This window comes from Sus scrofa, chromosome 5, assembly GCF_000003025.6.
Source record: "Sus scrofa isolate TJ Tabasco breed Duroc chromosome 5, Sscrofa11.1, whole genome shotgun sequence".
Classification (NCBI taxonomy): Eukaryota; Metazoa; Chordata; class Mammalia; order Artiodactyla; family Suidae; genus Sus; species Sus scrofa.
This window is the reverse complement of record NC_010447.5, coordinates 57,748,595-57,768,756: the sequence shown is the minus strand read 5'-3', so window position 1 is coordinate 57,768,756 and position 20,162 is coordinate 57,748,595. Positions and strand designations below refer to the sequence as shown.

Here is a 20,162-nt window from a genome sequence, read left to right as displayed (position 1 = left end):
GTGGTATTTTCATGTTCCTCTTTTCTTTTTTATGTTAACCCTGAAGTTTTTTCAGGATGTTTTATGTTTCATCAGCCTCACCCATGGCATATGGAAGTTCCCAGGCTGGGGATCAAACCTGTGCCTCCGCAGCTACCCAACCCTCTGCAGAGACAATACCAGATCCTTAAGCCACTGTGCCACAAGCAGGAACTCCTAACCCTCAAGTTTTTAAAATGAACATGTATTTTATGAATAAACAAATTCAGCACAAATATGGATTTAAAATGTCTTTCCCTGTGGGCTTTATGTTTATTCCATACCTTGTGATCCTTATTTCACTTTATAGTACCTTAAAGGAATTTCAAAATGATGTTAAGGAGAAATTAATAAGTTGACACTTTGATAAAAGAGCTTTCAGCAAATAAAACTAGTGATATTAGGAAATGATTTTTACAGTAAACTATATACACAACTTTTTTAAAGAGAAACAAATCTCACCCAGAAAAAATATATTTCAAGAAGAACACTAAGAAATATTGCAGACCAAATACCAAGTAGTAATTATTTACTTAGATTTAAATACTGATTTGATGATGTAATTGTATTCCACCCTTGCATTTAAAGAAAAATTCAATTCGCCAGCTGATCCCTTGATTATACTTTGGAAAAAAAAAAAAAAAAATCCAAAGTGGTCCGTAGACTGCTTTGGCAGGATTTACTTTAATCTGAAAGAATAAGTAATTTCCAAGTCACATACACAAAAGATCTAAGAGTAAACAAATCTAAACCCATCAAAGAAATCAGCTGTAAGAAAATAAAAACTTCAGTGTATCATTGCACTATCCTTTAAGGATATCACCAGTTTTTGATGGTAAGGGATTCACATGAAAGGCATTTAAGATACAACATGAAGACCTGGCTTTTAGGCCAGGCATACATTGTCTCACTGTATATGTATGTGGTGTGTGTCTTTGTGTATGAAACACACAATTTAGGTCCCTGGATATATCACATAATCCCTTTTGCTCCAATACTTTCATCTATAAAATGGGGGTAATACCTGTCAAAGTCATTTCACAGCATTACTGGATCAATATTAGTTAAAAAACATGTTGTAACGAAAAATATAAATTTGAAGGGTTAAGCATTCTTATTTTCTGTGCTTTTAATAAAAGCTCATATAAGTGTCAAATCCAAAAAAGAAAAAGTTGTAGCCTTTTCTGGCTAATAGTCTAATCTTTAAAAATAAGACTCATCATCTTTTCTGTTAGTTTTTGGTTGCACCTTCAGTGGCACACAGAAATTTCTGGGGGCAGGGCTCAAACACAGCAGGGACCCAAGCCATAGCAGTGACAACACTGGATTTCTAATCTGCCAAGCCACCAAAGGGACTCCCAAAACTCATCATCTTATCATTAAAACCTCTCTATTTCTCAAAAGCTGATACAATGATCCTAAAATAATGATCTTTATCCTTTAAAATTTAAATACCTTGCAGCTCAGCAGGCTGCAGATCTGGCATTGTCACTGCTGTGGTGTGGGTTTTGTCCCTGGCCTTGGGCATTTCTGCATGCCGTGGATAAAGCCAAACAAAAAACCAAACCAAAACAAACAAGAAACTTACATTTTAACTACATTTTTAATGAAATTCTCATTCCATACCAGAAAGGGTATTTCCTTAAAACCTAGGTTTTAAATGCTTGCTTCTTTTCTGCTCATAAAACAGATCATTATTATTCTTTTTGCTTTTTGGGGCCATACCTGTGGCATATGGAGGTTCCCAGGCTAGGGGTCTGCTCGGAGCTGCAGGTGCTGGTCTACACCACAGCCACAGGAACATGGGATCTGAGCCGTGTCTATGACCTACACCACAGCTCACAGCATCGCTGGATCCTTAACCCACTGAGCGAGGCCAGGGATCGAACCTGCAACCTCATGGTTCCTAATCGGATTCATTTCTGCTGTGCCATGACGGCAACTCCGATATTATATTTATACATTATCAGTAACACAGAAGTTATCTTGGTGTTGAACATTTATTTATTTATTCCATGAAACACTCAAAGTTTAGGTCAGTGGGAAATAATTTTAATCAAAGAATTGTACATTTTCTTCCCACATATCTTGCTTTGTATTAGGAAATGACACTGTGATCCATTTCACTACAATATTACAAAATATTTACAAGAAAATATTAAAAATAACTCAACATGAAAGGCAAGATGGAATAAAATAAACTGGTTTTCCATAAATCTCTACTCCAGTGCCCACAGCACACAAGAAGAGAATCAAAACAAATAAGTAACAAAGATCCCCTTGATCACAAGTTTTCAAAGAAGTGGAGAACGGGAAGAAACGGGATGAAAATGATGGTATGAAAAGGGGATGGATGTTAGCAGCACTGCTTCAATAACCAATCTATTTTAAATGAAATACCCTCTTTTATATGCAATAAATTCTGAACAAGGCTAAACTTTAGGATATTCCTTGAACTGAAATTAAAAATACCCGACAGTGAAAGCAGCTCTTTCACCTAAGTTTAATAAGAGCCTCTTTCTCCATGAACCACGATGAGAAGAGAAGCCTGTTCTGGCATCAAAAACTGTCACAGTAGCCCTTCCATCTCTTTCATGAAAGCTTCATAAACATCATCCTTAGTTTGTACTGAGACAGGAACAGCTGGACCAGATTTGGGGGCCGCTTTGGCAAGAGGCACAGCAGAATCATCCTCTGACTTTCTCTGGGGAGTAGCAGTAGCCCCTTTATTCTCCCGACGAACCCTCAGTGCAGTGGGCACGAATCGAGTAATCTCTGCCTTGGGATTAGTGATCTGTGGCTTGGCACTGATGGTTGCTGTGGCTTTCTTCTCAATGGTGGCTGCACTTGTATCATCCGCCTTGGGTCGCTGAATCAAGTTGGGTGGAGCACTTAAAACCCCCGGGTTCGGCAAGGGAGCTGGTGGGAAAAGCCCAGGTGGGGCAGGTCCAAGTGGAGGCACCAAAGGTGGGCGCATCATGCCAGGACGAGGTGGAGGGATACCTAAATGAGGGAGAAAACAGGCAGATGAACATCATGAGAACAAAATTTAACTACCATTAAGGATGTTAAAAAACACAGGTTGACAATTTTTCTTTTTGGCCATGACTGTGGCATGTGGAAGTTTCTAAGCCAGGGACTGCACCTATGCCACAGCAGTGACAATGCTGGATCCTTAATCCACTGAGCCACCAGGGAACTTCAACAATTAAAAAAAAAAAAAAAAAATGGACAATGTATAGAAAATAAGCTGAAATCATGCTCTTGCTATTTGAAACTCAGGAATATAGTTTATTATTAAATAGTATTCACCTTCAGTCTGTATCCCTGTACTTATGTTTTCTTCTCCTCTCAACAGTGCGCTATTTTAAACTATAAAGTAAAATTAACAACACCAAACTGGTTTCAAATACCATCTCAAATTTGTGAAATCTGAAATGTGAGAGCCCAAGAGTCTATCCCATTCCACCTGTAGAATGCAGATGCTATCAAGACCAAGGTTGGGATTTGATTCTCCTGCATTACTTACTGACCTGCTCAATACTTCTCCTCTCAAAAGGTAACTCAATGGGCAGGAAATACAGTGTTAACCCTGGATGAGAGAATCTAACTAATCACAATGCCAACCATTACTGGAAAAGAGTTTACATCCTACTGATGGCTCAGACATACATCATTATTTACCAGGAAGAGCAGACTGAATTTTCTTCAGAGGCCTCTTTTAAGGTCGGGTATTGGGAGTTCCTGTCATGGCTCAGTGGAAATGAATCTGAATAGCATCTATGAGGATGCAGGTTCAATCCCTAGCCTCGCTCAGTGGGCCAGCATTGTCGTGAGCTGTGGTGTAGGTTGCAGACATGGCTCAGATCTGGTGCTGCTGGGGATGTGGTACAGGTGGGGGGCTACAGCTCTAATTCGACCCCTAGCTTGGGAACCTCCATATGTCATGGGTGCGGCCCTTAAAAAAAAAAAAAAAAAAAAAAAAAGACTGAATGTAAAGTACCAAATTTCATCATGCCTAAGATGCTATTGCTTACATGGACCTGTAATTATTCTATATGCCACTAAGAGAAAGAAAAAAAGTCCAGGTCTGAGCCAAGCAGCTTAAAAGAAGAGCTTTACAATAAACGGAAACAGTGTAGAAAACCAGAAATATACCTGCCACATATAAGACCACTGCAAGAAAATCAGCAAATCTAACCTTGATACAGTGCAGAGAGAATGGGGAAAAAAACCTTTCCTGTGAATATAAGTGGTTTTTTTTTGGGGGGGGGGTGTCTTTTTAGAGCCACACCTGTGGCATATGGAAATTCCCAGGCTAGAGATTGATTTGGAGCTGTAGCCACCAGCCTATGCCATAGCCATGTGGGATCCAATCCACATCTGCAACCCATACCACAGCTCATGGCAACATCGCATCCTTAACCCACTGAGTGAGGCCAGGGATAGAACCCGCATCCTCATGGATACTAGTCAGGTTACCACTGAGCCACCAACGGGAGCTCCTGATTGTAAGATTTAAGTTGATACCCATGCAGATGTATGGAATGACCACAATTCTAAGTGTAGTCCTCAAAAAAAAAGTCTTCCATGAACAATTTAATCCAAAGTGGTCTCTGGCTGGGAAAAGTCTTTCATATGACAGGCAGAATCAAACACAAATACCACCTGGAAGAACGCAGTTCAATCTAGGAACAAAAATCATCATTTAAAAAATACCCCTTCATTTCAAGATATTGAAGTGTGAAAACGTCTTAGAGCAAATAAAATATGTAACAGACAAGCTTTTAAAATAGAAATCAAAGCTTCACCTGGAGGTGCAGGGGGAGGTAGCCTTGGTGGGGGTCCCCGAGGAGGAGGGCCAGGAGGCAGACCTGGAGGTGGACCTGGGGGAGGGCCAGGGGGTCGGCCTGGTGGTGGCCCTGGAGGTAAAAGTCGGGGTAAAGGCCCTCGGAGTCCTGGCATTCCAGGAGGTCTCAGGAATGGAGGAGCTCCTGAAAAGAGAAAAGTGATTAATGTCACACAAATATATTTGAAGTAGTAATTGGGGTATAAGGTAACTCAGATATGATTTGACTTATCACTTTAGCTTGAAATCAGGTAATTTCAAATTTTATTATGGACCATTTCTCTTTATTTCCCAGCACTGACCAAAAAAACATATTCAATCACAGCTCTGCTGGGCTGGAAGTTTATAAAGATGAGATTTCTTAAATCGTTCCAGTATAAGCTGGAAACAAAAATATAAAGCAGGGTGCTTTAAGGATCCCCTGAAACTCAGTAAGATATACAGACAAAGACCACTGAGAATGACACAAGGTAGGTAATGTTGCTTTGCATCCATCAGAAGAGGATGAACTCAACTGAAGACTCAATTGGCTGAGTACAGGATGAAGGACTAAAACCATAACTAGCCAATGAGTTTTATATGCTGTTTCAAATTATAAATATACTTTTTATACTTTTAAGCTGAAAATTTTATACTAATGGCTTCTGTCTCTAACTATCAAGATTACACTGACATTCAACAATTCCCAACCGAAGAAGGATCTGCCATAGTATTTACTGTGCTCTAGTCCTGCTCACACCGACTCAGAAATGGGTCAACTTGTCATATAAAAAAGTAATACTAAAAAAACCCCCAGTTATATACTCCAGCTTCGGCTTATTAATATCAGAATTAATGAATCCTGAAAAAGGAAGCGCTTTGGAGAAAAAAGACAGCTGTCAGAAGTACTATGACTTGTAAATAAAGAATGAGCAAGTTGTGCTTATCCTTTGAGAATCCTTGATTTCTTCCAGAACAGTAATAGGAGGAAACAAGTAATCATCAATACAAATGTTGTATATTTTTCAGAATTATAACAGGAGGAAACAAGTAATCATTAATGCAAATGATGTATAGTTTTGGGAATTACTTCATTTTAACCACATTTAGACTTTTTATTCACAATATGTAAATGCTTACCTGGAGGTGGTCCAGGAGGAAGGCCTGTAGGTGGTCCAGGTGGCCGTAAAGGTGGAGCAGGTGGTGGTCCAAGAGGAGGTGGTCCTGGCATGGGGGGTGCTTGTATCTGAGAAGGAGGAACAGACTGTGGAGGAGCTTGCTGCTGTGAAGAAGCAGCAGATGTGCCGTCAGAAAGAGAGTCCTCTTTATGCTGTTTTTGTGACTGCTTTTCTGCTTCAGAATCATCAGAATCATCTTCATCATCATCCTCTGAAAATTCCTCTACTTCTCGTCCTTCCTCAGGAATTTCCTGACCTGAAAGAAAATTTTAAATCAGGTAAATGGAGTTGATTCATTGTTTATAAACTGTAAAATAGCAATGCCTGAAACACAAGCTCAATAAATGCTTTCTTAAAATTAAAAACCACTTCTTTAATAATACTTAAGATTCATAAGAATAAAATAGTATTCTACTTTTCTATGCTAGTGTAGCAGAGTGGAACGAGCCCAAGTTTTAGAAGAAGACAGAATGGATTTAAGTATCAGTGCAGCCATGTAACTTTGGACAGCTTATCTTAATGTCTCCAAACCTTGACTTTTGAAAAACAAAGAAAGGAAAGACCAAAAGGTGATTCACTGTTCTTTCCCCACCTTACCTGCCATTCGAAGCATCATGGCTTGAAGAGGAGTCAGCTCCTTCATGTTCTTCTTCTTCTTCCTTGATTTTCCAGGCATATCTGCAAATCGTACACTCAGACCTAAAGGGTCCGAGAAGGGAGATTGGAGTGGATTGAGATCAACAAAATCAGTGAATACTTACTATAAAACAAATGCTATACAGTATTAGATATAATCGCTACCCACTATTTGGCAGAAAGACATAGCTATACCAAAGATAGTAAATCAAATGCCAACTGGTGGTAAATATATGCTACAGTGATTTCAAAGTTACAAATTTAAAGAATAATATTAACATTTTTATGCCAATAAAATCAAACACCCAGATAAAAATAATTTCCTAGAAAAATATTAATCACTTAAAACTGGCCAAAGAAGTGATAAAGGCACCTGGCCCAAATAATTTTACAAGGAAATTCAAGCCAAATGTTAAGTTATAGAAATTTCCTGTAAAAGGGCATAGGAAAAGATGGAATGCTACCCAGAACTCGAAGCTAGCATAATCCTAATACTAAAACTAACCTGCTGGCCAACCTAAATCATAAGCAAATTGACTCCAATAGTGTTTTAAAAGAAAAACCTATTATGAACATGTAGAGTTGGTGTCCCAGAGATGCAAAATGGTTTAACATTAGAAAAGCCATGGATGTAATTCATTATATAAACAACCTCTGAAAAAACTCTCTAGCGACATCCTAACTCCCAAGATGCTTAAAATTTTTTTGTAATAAGCTTTTAGCAAATTAGACTTACAAGGGAACTTCTTAACCTGACAAAAGGCTCTCCACTAGACACCTAAACATGCTAAATGGTGCAATATTAGGGAACGTTCTTATTCTTCGTTGGTAACCACTTACAGGAGGGTAAAAGTTCCATGTTTATTCTGTATCCTTAGTGTCTAGAAAAATGCCTTGCATTAGTAAAAACTCAGTATTAGCTGAATGTCAAATCATAGTCAGGATAACTATTTCCAGCATATGTGCATCAATGAAAAAGTCTAAGACACATGTACTCCAATATTCATTGCAGCACTATATGCAATAGCTGAGACATGGAACCAGCCTAAATGTCCACCGACAGAGGAGTGGGTAAAGAAGATGTGGTACATATACACAATGGAATATTACTCAGCCATTAGAAGGAATGAAATAATGGCATTTTTAGCAACATGGATGGATCTAGAAATTATCATGCTAAGTGAAGTTAGTCAGACAATGAGACATCAACACAAAATGCTATCACTGACATGTGGAATCTAAAAAAAGGACACAATGAACTTCTTTGCAGAACAGATACTGACTCATAGACTTTGAAAAATTTATGGTTTCCAAAGGAGACAGTCTGGGGGGTGTGGGATGGAAATCCTATAAAGTGGATTGTGATGATCACTGTACAACTATAAACGTAATAAATACATTGAGTAATTAAAAAAAAAAAGTCTAAGAAAAATCAGCTGACTAAAAAAGAAAATGAGGCAAATGAGTCTAGAGAAAAAGGGAACTGTTGCGGCTCCAGAGGCTTTCTACTTTCCAGTACTAGCTCCTACGTTTAAGAGTCCTCCATCATTTTTTCATTACCAGCTCTCTCTACCCACCCCTGTAAACTTGTTTTTTGGTTTGCAACCATGATTCTTAAGAGATCTTAAGATCAAAAGAAAAATTCATCATTATTCTCAATACTAACACTAGTAATATTCCTAACAGATAAACACTGTGCTGCAGGTTGCAAAAACAATTACATAAGAAGCACCGGAGTTCCCGTCATGGCGCAGTGGTTAACGAATCCGACTAGGAACCATGAGGTTGCTGGTTCAGTCCCTGCCCTTGTTCAGTGGGTTAATGATCTGGCGTTGCCGTGAGCTGTGGTGTAGGTTGCAGACGCGGCTCGGATCCTGAGTTGCTGTGGCTCTGGTGTAGGCCAGCAGCTACAACTCCGATTGGACCCCTAGCCTGGGAACCTCCAAATGCCGTGGGAGCGGCCCAAGAAATAGCAAAAAGACAAAAAAAAAAAAAAAAAACAAAACACCAAGACTACAGAGGTGTGACAGATTATACACATTTTGTAATTTTCTTAATGAATGAAATAGCTTTTTTTTTTTTTTTTCAGGGCTGCACCTAAAAAGCAAGCAAAAAAAAAAAAAAAAAAAAAAAGCAAGCAAAAAAGTGGCGCACGGAAGTTCCAGGCTGTGAGGCCAGGGATCGAACCCGCATCCTCATGGATCCTAGTTGGGTTTGTTAACTGCTGAGCCACGAAGGAAGTCCCACAGCTACTTTTAAAAAGTACTTGTAACTCAGTCTGAATTTATCATAATCAAATAAACACACAACATACATTATGAATATATGTTTCCATTAAATCATGATTCCACTCACAGATGTACCTTTATTTTAATTATGGTTTTGGTTCATGTAAGAGACCATGAACAGAGAAATTCAAACGGCTTCAAATAAAGTATATAAACAGACTAATTAAAAAAAAAACACCCAGCAATGTGAATATGGTTTTCTTAATATAATTCTGTGGTTATTCTTCTTTCTTTCCAATATATATCTATGACAAGACATCTTTATGCTATTGAACAGCTATTATCTTTTTCCCTAAGTGGACTCTACATAATTTATTTATTCATTTTTCCTCACAAACATCCATCTAGTACTTACTATGTGTCAACCACTTACCACTTTGAGATTTTGGAGATACAAAGACGAATAAAGTTCTGATCCCTCCTGAGCTCACAATTACTTTAACAGATCCACTAACAAATCAGGGCCTGCAGCCTGTATGCTTTTTTACTGACCAATACCACAGAACTTGCACCTGCACATACCTGACTTTTTTTCTTCATTGTTTTCTCTCTCAGTATCATCACGGTGCACAAATTCATCCCCTTCACTTTCTCCATCTGATCTGTCAGTGTCACTGTCATCAGTACTGTCGTCATGCTTATCTTGATCCATGTCTTCAGGATAGCCATCATCTTCACTGGTGCTGGAAACATCATCATCATGACCCCGTTGAGCTGAAAAGGGACAAGAGAGCCAGGATCAAGTTATATATTTGAATCCTCCACTACATGGTACCTCCAAATATAGAAATTATGCTATTTAACTCAGAATTCTAATTTATTTTAAAAATTTCTACATAGATATTAGCTAGGCATATAATCTGATAATATTTCTTTTTTTTTTTTTTTTTTTTTTTGGTCTTTTTGCTATTTCCTGGGCCGCTCCCACAGCATATGGAAGTTCCCAGGCTAGAGGTCCAATCGGAGCTGTAGCTGCTGGCCTACACCAGAGCCACAGCAACTCAGGATCCGAGCCGCGTCTGTAACCTACACCACAGCTCACAGCAACGCCGGATCCTTAACCCACTGAGCAAGGCCAGGGATCAAGTTTGCAATCTCATGGTACCTAGTCAGATTCGTTAACCACTGTGCCACGATGGGAACTCCTAATCTGATAATATTCCACTTGACAATGGTTTAAAATTCTTTTTGATAATGTAAGCTTTTTTTAAAACGTTCAAGTTTGAAAACAAATTCCACTTAGACATACATATACACAATCATTGTAACTATATATATAATGATGCTCTAGCCTTATGATGAAGCTAAAAGGGAAACAGGTATCCACGTTATCCAAGTCTTAAGAAACTGATGGTAAGAGAGCAACACCTTCAAAAAAAGTCTAATTGAAAACACAATAAACATTTCTATACTTCTTTATGTATGACCTTTTTGCTTCAGTAGATTTGATTCTATGATTTATCCACCTGTTCTTATGTAACATGGTATCCTCATTTTTCTTTTTTTCACTTTTTAGGGCCGAGCCTGCAGCACATGGAAGTTCCCCAGCTAGGGGTGGAATCGATACTGCAGCTGCTAGTCTTTGCCACAGCCACAGCAATGCCAGATCAGAGCCACATCTGCCACGTGCATCACAGCCAACTGCAACACTGGATCTTTTAACCCAGTGAGCAAGGCCATGGGATCGAACCCATGTCCGTGTGGATACCAGTTGGGTACATCACCACTGAGCCATAACAGGAACTCTGATATCCTCATTTGTTCCCCAAGTTCTAAGGGTGGTGAACAAGATGTTAAACAACCAACATAAAAAATGAAAGTGGAAAGGTTCTAAGAGCAAAAGGAACAGTCACTCCTTACCAAGTTCAGGACTGTATAACATGTCTTCATCTCGTCTACGAGGGGGAAGATCTAACGCAAAGCCCACTTTACGGCCATACATTTGCAAGACTTGAGGAGGAGGTGGACCAGGGGGAGGGCCAGGAGGTTTCCTGCCAGGGGGCAAACGTGGGACACCGTGTCCAAGAAGAGGAAGTATAGAAACTGCCCGAGTTGGAGGTCTGCAAAAAAATTTTTTACAGCAATTACATTAACGATAATGAGATACCTACTTCCCCTTCTAAACAATTTTCAAAGTATTTCTTATTCCCTATCTAATCAAATGAGGAAATGCTTACATTCACACTTTTATTTCCCGCTGCATTAATTTTGGCACTGGACAGTCAAGAGGGGCTTTTACTAAGTGCTATTTGATTCTGTTTCTATTTCCTTACCCATAGGCTGAGGTTTTCTTAAGGATGGAGGGTGGCTGGGCACCAGGAAGTGGAATGTCCTGGATCAAGATGTTGGAAGGAGCATGTGGCATATCAGGCAAAGGAATACTCTCCACTTCCACATGCTGAGCATTCTGAAAGAGAGAGAAGCTTTCGATAGATAAGAGTAATCCAAAACCTCAACACTAAACATTCAATATCAGCTGTTTCATAACCTGGACTCTTTCTGCTTAACATAAATATGAAAAACAAGAACAGAGAGCTGCAAATCAGTATTTCTAAAGACTGCCAATGAACTGAAACTTCCAAAGAGTATATATGCAGTGGTAGAGACTGGGCTTTAAAATTAGTCTGCCTTTGCTGAATTTCTGTCATATGTAAGCTATATGACTAAGCAAGTTACCCCCTAGCTTCCATCTGTAAAAGCGGAGCCATACTTTACCTAAATTGCACTATTTTTTTTCACATTTTTATCTAGAGCCAAAATTTACAATGACATGTACAAATCCAATGAGTTTTGACAAATGCATATACTCATAACTCCTTCCCAGTCAATCCCCAACACTATTCCAAGGCAACCACTGTTACAAATTCTTTCCTCCACAAATTAGTTTTGTCTGATGTAGAATTTCATACAAATGGAATCATGACTATTAAGAAAGGACACCATGTTTCTGAGCTTCAATCATTAAAAAAAATTTTTTCCTATGTTGTTTTGAGTATCAGTTGACCATTCCTTTGTATTACTGAGTACAACTCAATTTTATGAATACACAACAAAAATGACAGCTGTGCTGTTTCCAGTCTTCAGCTATTACTGTGTTGGTAGATCAATTTCTCTTACATAAATCCATAGGTTTAGATTTGTTGGCTAACGGGGTAGGTGTATGCTTAGTTTGACAAAAAAACTGCCAAGATAAAGAGAGTTAACATGATCAAATCTATTAACAAATTTAAGAGCAAATCTAAACACAAAACTTTCGTTTAGCTCTTGTAAGAAACTTGATTACCTTGACAGCATCAAAATATTGGCTAAGTTGAGCCCTCTTCTGTTCATATTCTACTTCCAGCTTTCGTAACTCTTTGTAAATATCTGGATTCTCTTTCTCATAGAGTCGGAGAATACGTTCAAAGGTTTCACGTAGCTTTTTACGCTTGTCTTTCAGCACTTTCTCATTTAACTGGGGCTGTTGCACTGGATTAAACTCTGAAAGAACAGATTATAAAATGAAACTTAAAAATGTCACTTAATAAAAATCTTCTTATGTATTATATATCTTTCGAAAGAGATCTAGACATCAGATATTTTTGTCAAAAGAACTGCACTATTTATTAAAATTCCACCTCTTTAAGATGGTCATTAATTTTACTTTCTTTTCTAAGAAATGTCACTGAATTGACTTTCCCATCATTATATATATATATAAAAAATCAATTTTCATTCCTCTATGCTAACAACCTGATGCAGTGAAGCTATAGTCAGACCTGAGTTTACATACTACACTGGCTCTGTCATTTAATTCTGAGATCCTAGGCACTTTACTTGAATTCTCAGTCTGATCTGCAGCTTCTTAATCTGGAAAATGGGGACTTCACAATCAAGCTCTGATGATCAAATGAGATCATAAATAAAATATCCAGTAGTGCCTCACTCACCACTCAACTACTATTTTTAAATGGGTTAGTGTTCTTTGCCTAGCTACCATATAAGCCTTTCTCTTCCCACATGTTCAACATGGAGCTTAATTTCAGGTCTGCTCCCCACAAACAGGACTCACCATATTTGCCCATCTCCCTCACCCTTGCCAGTGGCTGACTCAGAGATCAACTGGCAACAATCCAAACTGGAAACAGAGCTTTCCTGAGATTTTAAATATGAGAGAAAGAAGCTTTCACAAGCAGGAATGAAATAAACTTAGAGCTGTCTATGGCCTCACGTCTCAACCACCACCAATTCTACATGCATGTTCCACCTTCAATCTCAAGAAATTCATTAGCTGACAGAGAGCAGCCAGACAGATCAACAGTCTTGCTGATGTTATCCTGGTTCCTGAGGCCAGTTTCCCTCTGGGATTTCCCAAATATAGGAGTCAATGCATACTTTTTACTTAAGTTTGTATTACAGAGTTTTGTAATTTGTAATTAAAGCCCTGATGAATAGTGTTCCTTCCTCCTTTTTCTTAAAGAATCACAAGCATTAACTGTCATCTTTTTTAAATTAAATACTATTAACTAGTAATCCTGATGATCTATCACAAGAATGTAGCCTCAAACCACACTATTCTTAGTGTGATGAATGAAAGTGCTAAATGTTTGACTTTTAATCCCAATGCTGCCACTTCCTACTAGTGTAGCCTTGAGAAAGGTACTAACATCTCTGCGCCTGAGTTTCCTCATCTGTAAAATAGGGACAGCACACCTACCCAAAAAAGCTGCTGTGAAGATTAAATGGAAACATGGAAAAAAAGCTGGTACGTAGCAAGGTAAGAGCTCGATAAAACTGTTAATTACTACTGTCTCCTTTGAAAACCACACAATTTGGGGTCATTTAATAGGTAATATTCTGACATCCTAGGATAGCAGTTGTACCAATCAATATTTACACCAGAAGCAACAAGTACAATTAGTTATTGTTGATCTGGGAAAGATGTGGGATGATGCAGCCTGACCCAAAACTCCTGCCCAGGCTGGCTGTACAGGCTCTGACACATTATTTTGGAAAGCTTGTAATACCATAATCCCACATAACTGGATTTTTCTGAACCTCATTTAATGCATCATTGATAAGTTCCACTGTATCTCTTTCACTCATTATCACTGTTTTGGGGCAAACCACTGAACCTGTTTAGAAACCTTTTAGTAGACAGAATTTGTAAAGATCACTTTGACATGCAATTGTAAAAAAAGGCAGCAGGGGGCAGAAGTCAGAACCGGCAATAACTAGACAGCTAAAAAGCACTAAGTAACTGGAGTATTTTATTTTTGAATGTTTGAAAACTTCTACTAAAAAAGGAAAAATAAAAACCCCATGTTCTTATGTTAAGAGAATGGGTATTTGTGGGTTGGGTTAAAACTTTCAGTGGCAGCATCACTCAGATGATTCTTAAGCAACTGGATGCAAGAAAAGATAACCTGCACTTATTTCATATGATTCCAATTATGACAAAGCAGTGGTAATGAAGATGCACATAATGAGACTAGATAAAATTATCTCATAAAATGTGAAAAAGGAAGAAATCCTTATATGATATTTTATAAAATTTTAAGTATTTGATTTCTTCTATATCCTCATTATATGGTCAATTATCTTTGGATCTCCTCATTGGAAAAAAAAGGGAAACTGACTAATATTCATGGCGGTCTAATATTTAGATTTACAAGGCAGTTGCCAACATTAAAACACAAAACAAAAAATGCCAAGATTATTTCAAAAACCAGATTCAGGCTTCTCTTGAAAAATGAGCTGGCCAAACTGGCTTTTGCTATCTTACAAAAGCAATTAGCTAGGCAAAATAACGGTTTCCCTCTTATTCTAGATGAGACTTCTAGTTTGTAATATCCCCCCACTCCATCTTGTTTTTCTAACACTAAAACTAAATCCAAGCATCACATGCCATCATGCTTTCCTATATTACTTATGTATGTGCTGCTTTACTCATTATCTGCCTGTCTCTATGTATCAGACTATTATCCCTGTTCTAAAATCCTCAAAAATTTATCAAAAGCCTTTAATAAACTCTTACCCATTTCATCCAATTTTTCCATGTCCCGGATAATTTGTTTGGGATCTTTCATCTTTAAAACTGCAGCTCGTACCATCATGCGCTGTTTTTTGTTCTTAGAAAAATGAAACAACAGCAGAATTACAAGAAGTTGAACACTCCTGAGTATTCATTTCAATGTTTCAAAAATTCATTTAAACTAAAGTCGAACTTGTCCTTGGTTTCTGATCAACTGTTTCAACCATCAGAAACTACGGGGGGGCGGGGGGGAACCACCAGAAACAGAGATACTTAATTTTTTGCTCTCAAAAATGTCTCAACCTCAGACAAATAAATGTTATTTATTAGAAGTGCTTTCTTAATCTTGTGAGATCTTCAGTAGTTATTTAAATGTTTTTTTAACAATGTCTGCAGCTACATTTCAAAATTATAGAGAAAAGCTGTACAGAATTTAATGTTAGTAATGAAACACAGTTGAAAATGATTAAAAAACTAGGTTCTTTCAACATGTCAAGACATGATACTAAAGTAAATCCTTTCTTATTCAGAAGAAGCTTTCTTGCACAAGCACAATAACATAATCAGGAAAATTGATGCCCAAAGGAATTTAGCATCATATTTACTTCCATCCACTAATTCAGTAGCTTTTAATAAAGCAGTATGCTATAATAAAAAGCAAAAAGAATTAGTCTTACAAAGTATTTATTTAAGTTACTGGGAAAGGTAATCAAATAAACAATGTTATGATAATCTGGAGTTGCCATAGAGCTCAGTGGTAATGAACACGACTAGTATCCATAAGGACTCTAGTATCCATGAGAACTTGGGTTTGATCCCTGGCCTCTCGCTCAGCAGGTTAAGGATCAGGCGTTGCCTTGAGCTGTGGTGTAGGTCACAGACGAGGCTTGGATCTGGAGTTGCTGTGGCATAGGCTAGCAGCTACAGCTCCAATTCAACCCCTAGCCTGGGAACCTCTGCATGCCACAGGTGCGGCCCTAAAAAACCAAAAACCAAAAAACTATGTTACAATAATCTGTCTGTAACTGTATACTTCAGTTTGCAAGTATAGTATTTTGGCTTACAAAAAACAATGTAACTGTATACCTCAGTTTGCAAGTATAGTACTTTGGCTTAGTAAATCTTATGGTTTGTTATGAGAAGCATAATGTATCTTTTCTCAAAAACAACTGGAAATGTTTTCTAAATCCACTCATTGCAAATAATAAGATGTGCCAAACTACACTTATATCTAATAGGATGCTTCTGAAGTCATACCTTCTTTAATTCTCTCTTCCGAGCTTCTTTTCCTTAAGAGAGGGAGACAGAAAGAAAATAAAACTTTCAAGTCTTGAACATTAGCATTTTCTCCAATTTAATACAGATAATTCTTTAACGTGGGAGGTTGACCCTGGGCACTGTAGGATTTAGCAGCACTCCTTGATTTTACCCATTAGAGGCCAACAGCACCCTTCCAATTACATCAACCCAAGATGAATCAAGACATTGTTAAGTCCCTCAAAAAATAGCTATGATTCTGAAGAAAAAAGATGCCAAAAAATACTAAACAAAAACTTAAAAACAATTTGTTTAAAATCCCAAATACAAAAAGAAAGCTTTAAGCCAATTCTACTTTGAAAGTCAATCAAATTAGAAATACAGGTGCTACTTTTTTTGGTATGCTTAAAGTTTTAATCATGTGCCCAAGAGAACAATAGGTAATTTTATAACTGATACTTCCTAACACTGCTGATCTCTAAGGCTTAAAATAGACTTCCTAAACCTTGTGATTTTTACCACTTCTCCTCCTTATCATTTCACATTAATGGATACTTACTGGCTTGGTCTGTGGGGTTCATAAATTTTCCACTCTTGGTGGATGATGTTGATCTCCGTCCCATGTTGACAATTTGTACGGTTTACTTGTTTAAAAAAAAAAAAAGCCCAAAACCTAAAAACCTGTAAAGACAAAAAAAAAGAAACAAACAAAAAACCACACTGATTTTTCCTATATTTACAAAATTTCTTTTTATACTGATAAAATTTTCTTCCTACTAAACTCTGAAAAGAAACATTTCTTTGATTGAGACCTTATTCTTTCCCTAGTCTTGACTTTAGTGCCCAGGAAAGATAGTCTCAACTTCCCCAACAGATTCCTATTATTATTTACAAAGGTAATGAGCCTGAAGATCACTATGAATATCAGTTAGTCGTCAGTTAACTTTCTTCTATGGATCACAATACTGACTCATCAATAGAAAAAAAAAAATCAATCAGAAAACGCTTCAACAATATGACATGAACCATGTGCATGAGAAGCTATTAGTTCTTTTCCTATATCCTTCCTGTATTTATAGGCAGGGTGAAAAGGAATAAGAAGGGATGGTGTGTGTGTAAAACTGGGCTCAACGACAAATAGCTCACCCTTGCCTCTTTCATTGGTTTCCTGGCATGTTTTCCCAACACCTCTAAGACAGTAAAAACTCATTAATTTAAGCCTATTTAATGCAGATTTAGAATTCAGATATAATTCTTGACTCTCAAGCAGAAGCTTAAAACATAACTAAAAACACAAATATTCAAAATGAAAGTATATGAGAGCTTCTAAACACATAAACATCAAGATACATATTTTTCTTACTAATATCAACTTGACTTCTGATTTGTATTTTTTTAAGGTCACTGGAAGCGTTAATTGTGTTTGAGGGAAAATACTTTGTAAGTCAAAATTTTAATTAATTTAAGACACTATTACACTATTTCTTCCTGTTATTCCAAATGAATGAGGTTTAACTTTTTGATGCTTGCTCTTGAAAATAATAAAAGGTGGAAAAGAAATCATGAGGTACACTTTTTTAGCAGACCATGTAAGTCCCCCTTCCCTTCATGAAGGTTTTTTTCAGGCAAGTTTATTAGTTAATACCTCTTTCGGCAAGTGTTCAACTGCCTGGATTTCTGCTAAAAAGCTTCAAAACTGTTCCAGTAACAACTAATTCACCCTGTCAAGGGCTTCCTTCTCACAAAAACTGGGAGTGAGGGGCGAAAGGAAGCGGAAACAAGCAAAATTGGTGCAAATACAAGCTCTCGCATCTTTGATGGCTTTATCTTTTCTGCTTTCCTCTCTCAATTACCCTCAGGCTTAGGTGTTGACACTCCTCTCCCCAGCCTGAAGCCTAAAACAGGTACGAAGTACAGAGAATTTTTACAGAAGATGCTGGAGCCTGACTATGCACAAACTACTTTCCTGTCTAAAAGCAGAGGCGATAGAGACATCGGGTCACGGGCTGTTCAGCGGAACTCTCAACCTCCAAAGAGGCTTCAAAGGAACGGAGCCCAGGTCCAACAAGGGGCCAACAGTATTAGCAACTGCCGAAACCATAGCGACGGTTGACCCTGATTCCAGGTATAGACATCACATCAAACCTAAGGCAACCCGGTCAACGTCAGGAGGCTCCGCTGACCAACCCGGGAGAAGTCAGGCGCTTGACCGCCGGACGCTGCTCCGTTCCAGGCTCGGGGATCCCCTAGTTCCCGGTCTGGTAGACGCTAACCGCGAAAAGGAAAAGCGGGGGCACAGGGGCCTGGCGTTCCCGGGGCAACCGCGCGGGCCCCAGGAAGGGACCCGAAGGATGAAGAACCACAGGGGAACGATCCCGCACACTCACACCTCTGCTGGGCTCCTGGGGCTGTGAGAAGCGGGGAGGGGACGATTCTTGGCCTGTTTGACTTCGCAGAGGCCTTCACCTCTGCCTCTCGGTCAGCCACCCAGCCACCGCCATCTTGAAACCTCGCGCCCCTCCGCCATCCTTACGTCACTTCCTCTCCATACGGGCCGACAATCTCATCGTTTCGGCGCCCTGAAACCATAGAGAGTAACCGACAACTCCAGGACCAGAGTCTCTTCCGCTGGAGTACAGTACCGAATTGGTTGGTCGGGGCTGAGAGCCCGCCCTCATTACTCAGTGCAGTGCATGTTGATTGACACTCCTATAGCCCAGTTAAGAATAAGAAAATTAAGCGGGTGGGATATATGATTGGCTGATGCGACGACAGTCCTACCCTCAGGCATTCTGACCTAATTTCCGGGATCCGCATTTATTTCACCGCCTGAGGCGGGCGGAATCCGGATGGGGAAGTTTAGCGCCGTTTGTGTTACCGGGGATTGTGTTTCTGTAGTTTCTTTGATCATGACCAGCGCTTGCCGTCTTTTGAGAGTTTCTGTTTAAAAAAGAATCCCGGGCGTTCCTGTCGTGGCTCAGTGGTTAACGAATCCGAGTAGGAACCATGAGGTTGCGGGTTCGATCCCTGGCTTTGCTCAGTGGGTTAAGAATCCGGTGTTGCCGTGAGCGTGGTGTAGGTCACAGACGCGGCGCCGATCCCGCCTTGCTGTGGTTCTGGCGTAGGCTGGGCCGCTATAGCTCCGATCTCCCATTCGGAGCCTGGGAACCTCCATATGCCGCGGGAGCGGCCCAAGAAATGGCAAAAAAGACAAAAATAAATAAATAAAATGAAATAAAAAAGAATCCCCCAAGAACACTTCTTGCTGTGCTTGATGCACTTGCCTAACGTGGTGTGCGCCTGGAAATTCAGTAGTTTTTACACAGACCATTTGTAGACCTGAGCAAATCGGTGCCCATATCAGAGTCCCAGATTGCTGCAGGACTATTTTTCTTTGAAGAGGGAACGTGGGGTACATGTACAGTCAGTTTTAAGTTTACGAGTTGTGAGATTGATTTATGTCAGCTCTTTTCTGCTCTTTTCATTCACCAAAAATCCTTTATGATGTCACTGTGCTAACGGACTTAGTTCCTTAGGTCTAATCTCAGTCCTTTTCCTTCGCTTTTATGGGCTCTTTATCTGAGAGTCCTCCCATATCTTTTCCTTTTAAAGGTAAGTTTAAATATTTAAGAAAATATAAGGACACCTTGGTTATTTCTCCCCTTAATCTTTCCCTTATAGGGAAATGTTAACACAGGCCAAGTCTTATTATCGGTTATAAATATGCCAAAATCTTGACGGAGGTATATAATTAACTTTTAGAGAGTATTTAAATAGGCATTTAACCTGTAAAGTCGGTCCCTTATCTAAAGGAACTCTTGCTTTAGAAAACACTTGATTTGGTTTTAGTCTGAATTTTGAGTCCCAGAAGAACAGTTAGTTACAAGATACATGTTTATAAATCAGGTAAAAAACATGAGATAAAACTTAATTTTGAAGGTGAA

General features: G+C 38.8%; 1 protein-coding gene across 1 annotated transcript; it reads right to left on the bottom strand.

Annotated features, from left to right (window-relative positions):
- WBP11 (WW domain binding protein 11) lies at positions 1,969-18,809 on the bottom strand. Its single transcript, XM_003481683.4, has 12 exons — positions 18,606-18,809; positions 16,778-16,899; positions 16,219-16,250; positions 14,965-15,058; positions 12,232-12,428; positions 11,222-11,355; positions 10,809-11,008; positions 9,471-9,662; positions 6,622-6,723; positions 5,987-6,280; positions 4,830-5,012; positions 1,969-3,021 (listed from the first exon to the last, which is right to left on the bottom strand). Exons 2-12 carry the CDS (start codon positions 16,839-16,841, stop codon positions 2,588-2,590), a joined length of 1,926 nt encoding a protein of 641 aa, XP_003481731.2. The 5' UTR covers positions 16,842-16,899; positions 18,606-18,809; the 3' UTR covers positions 1,969-2,587.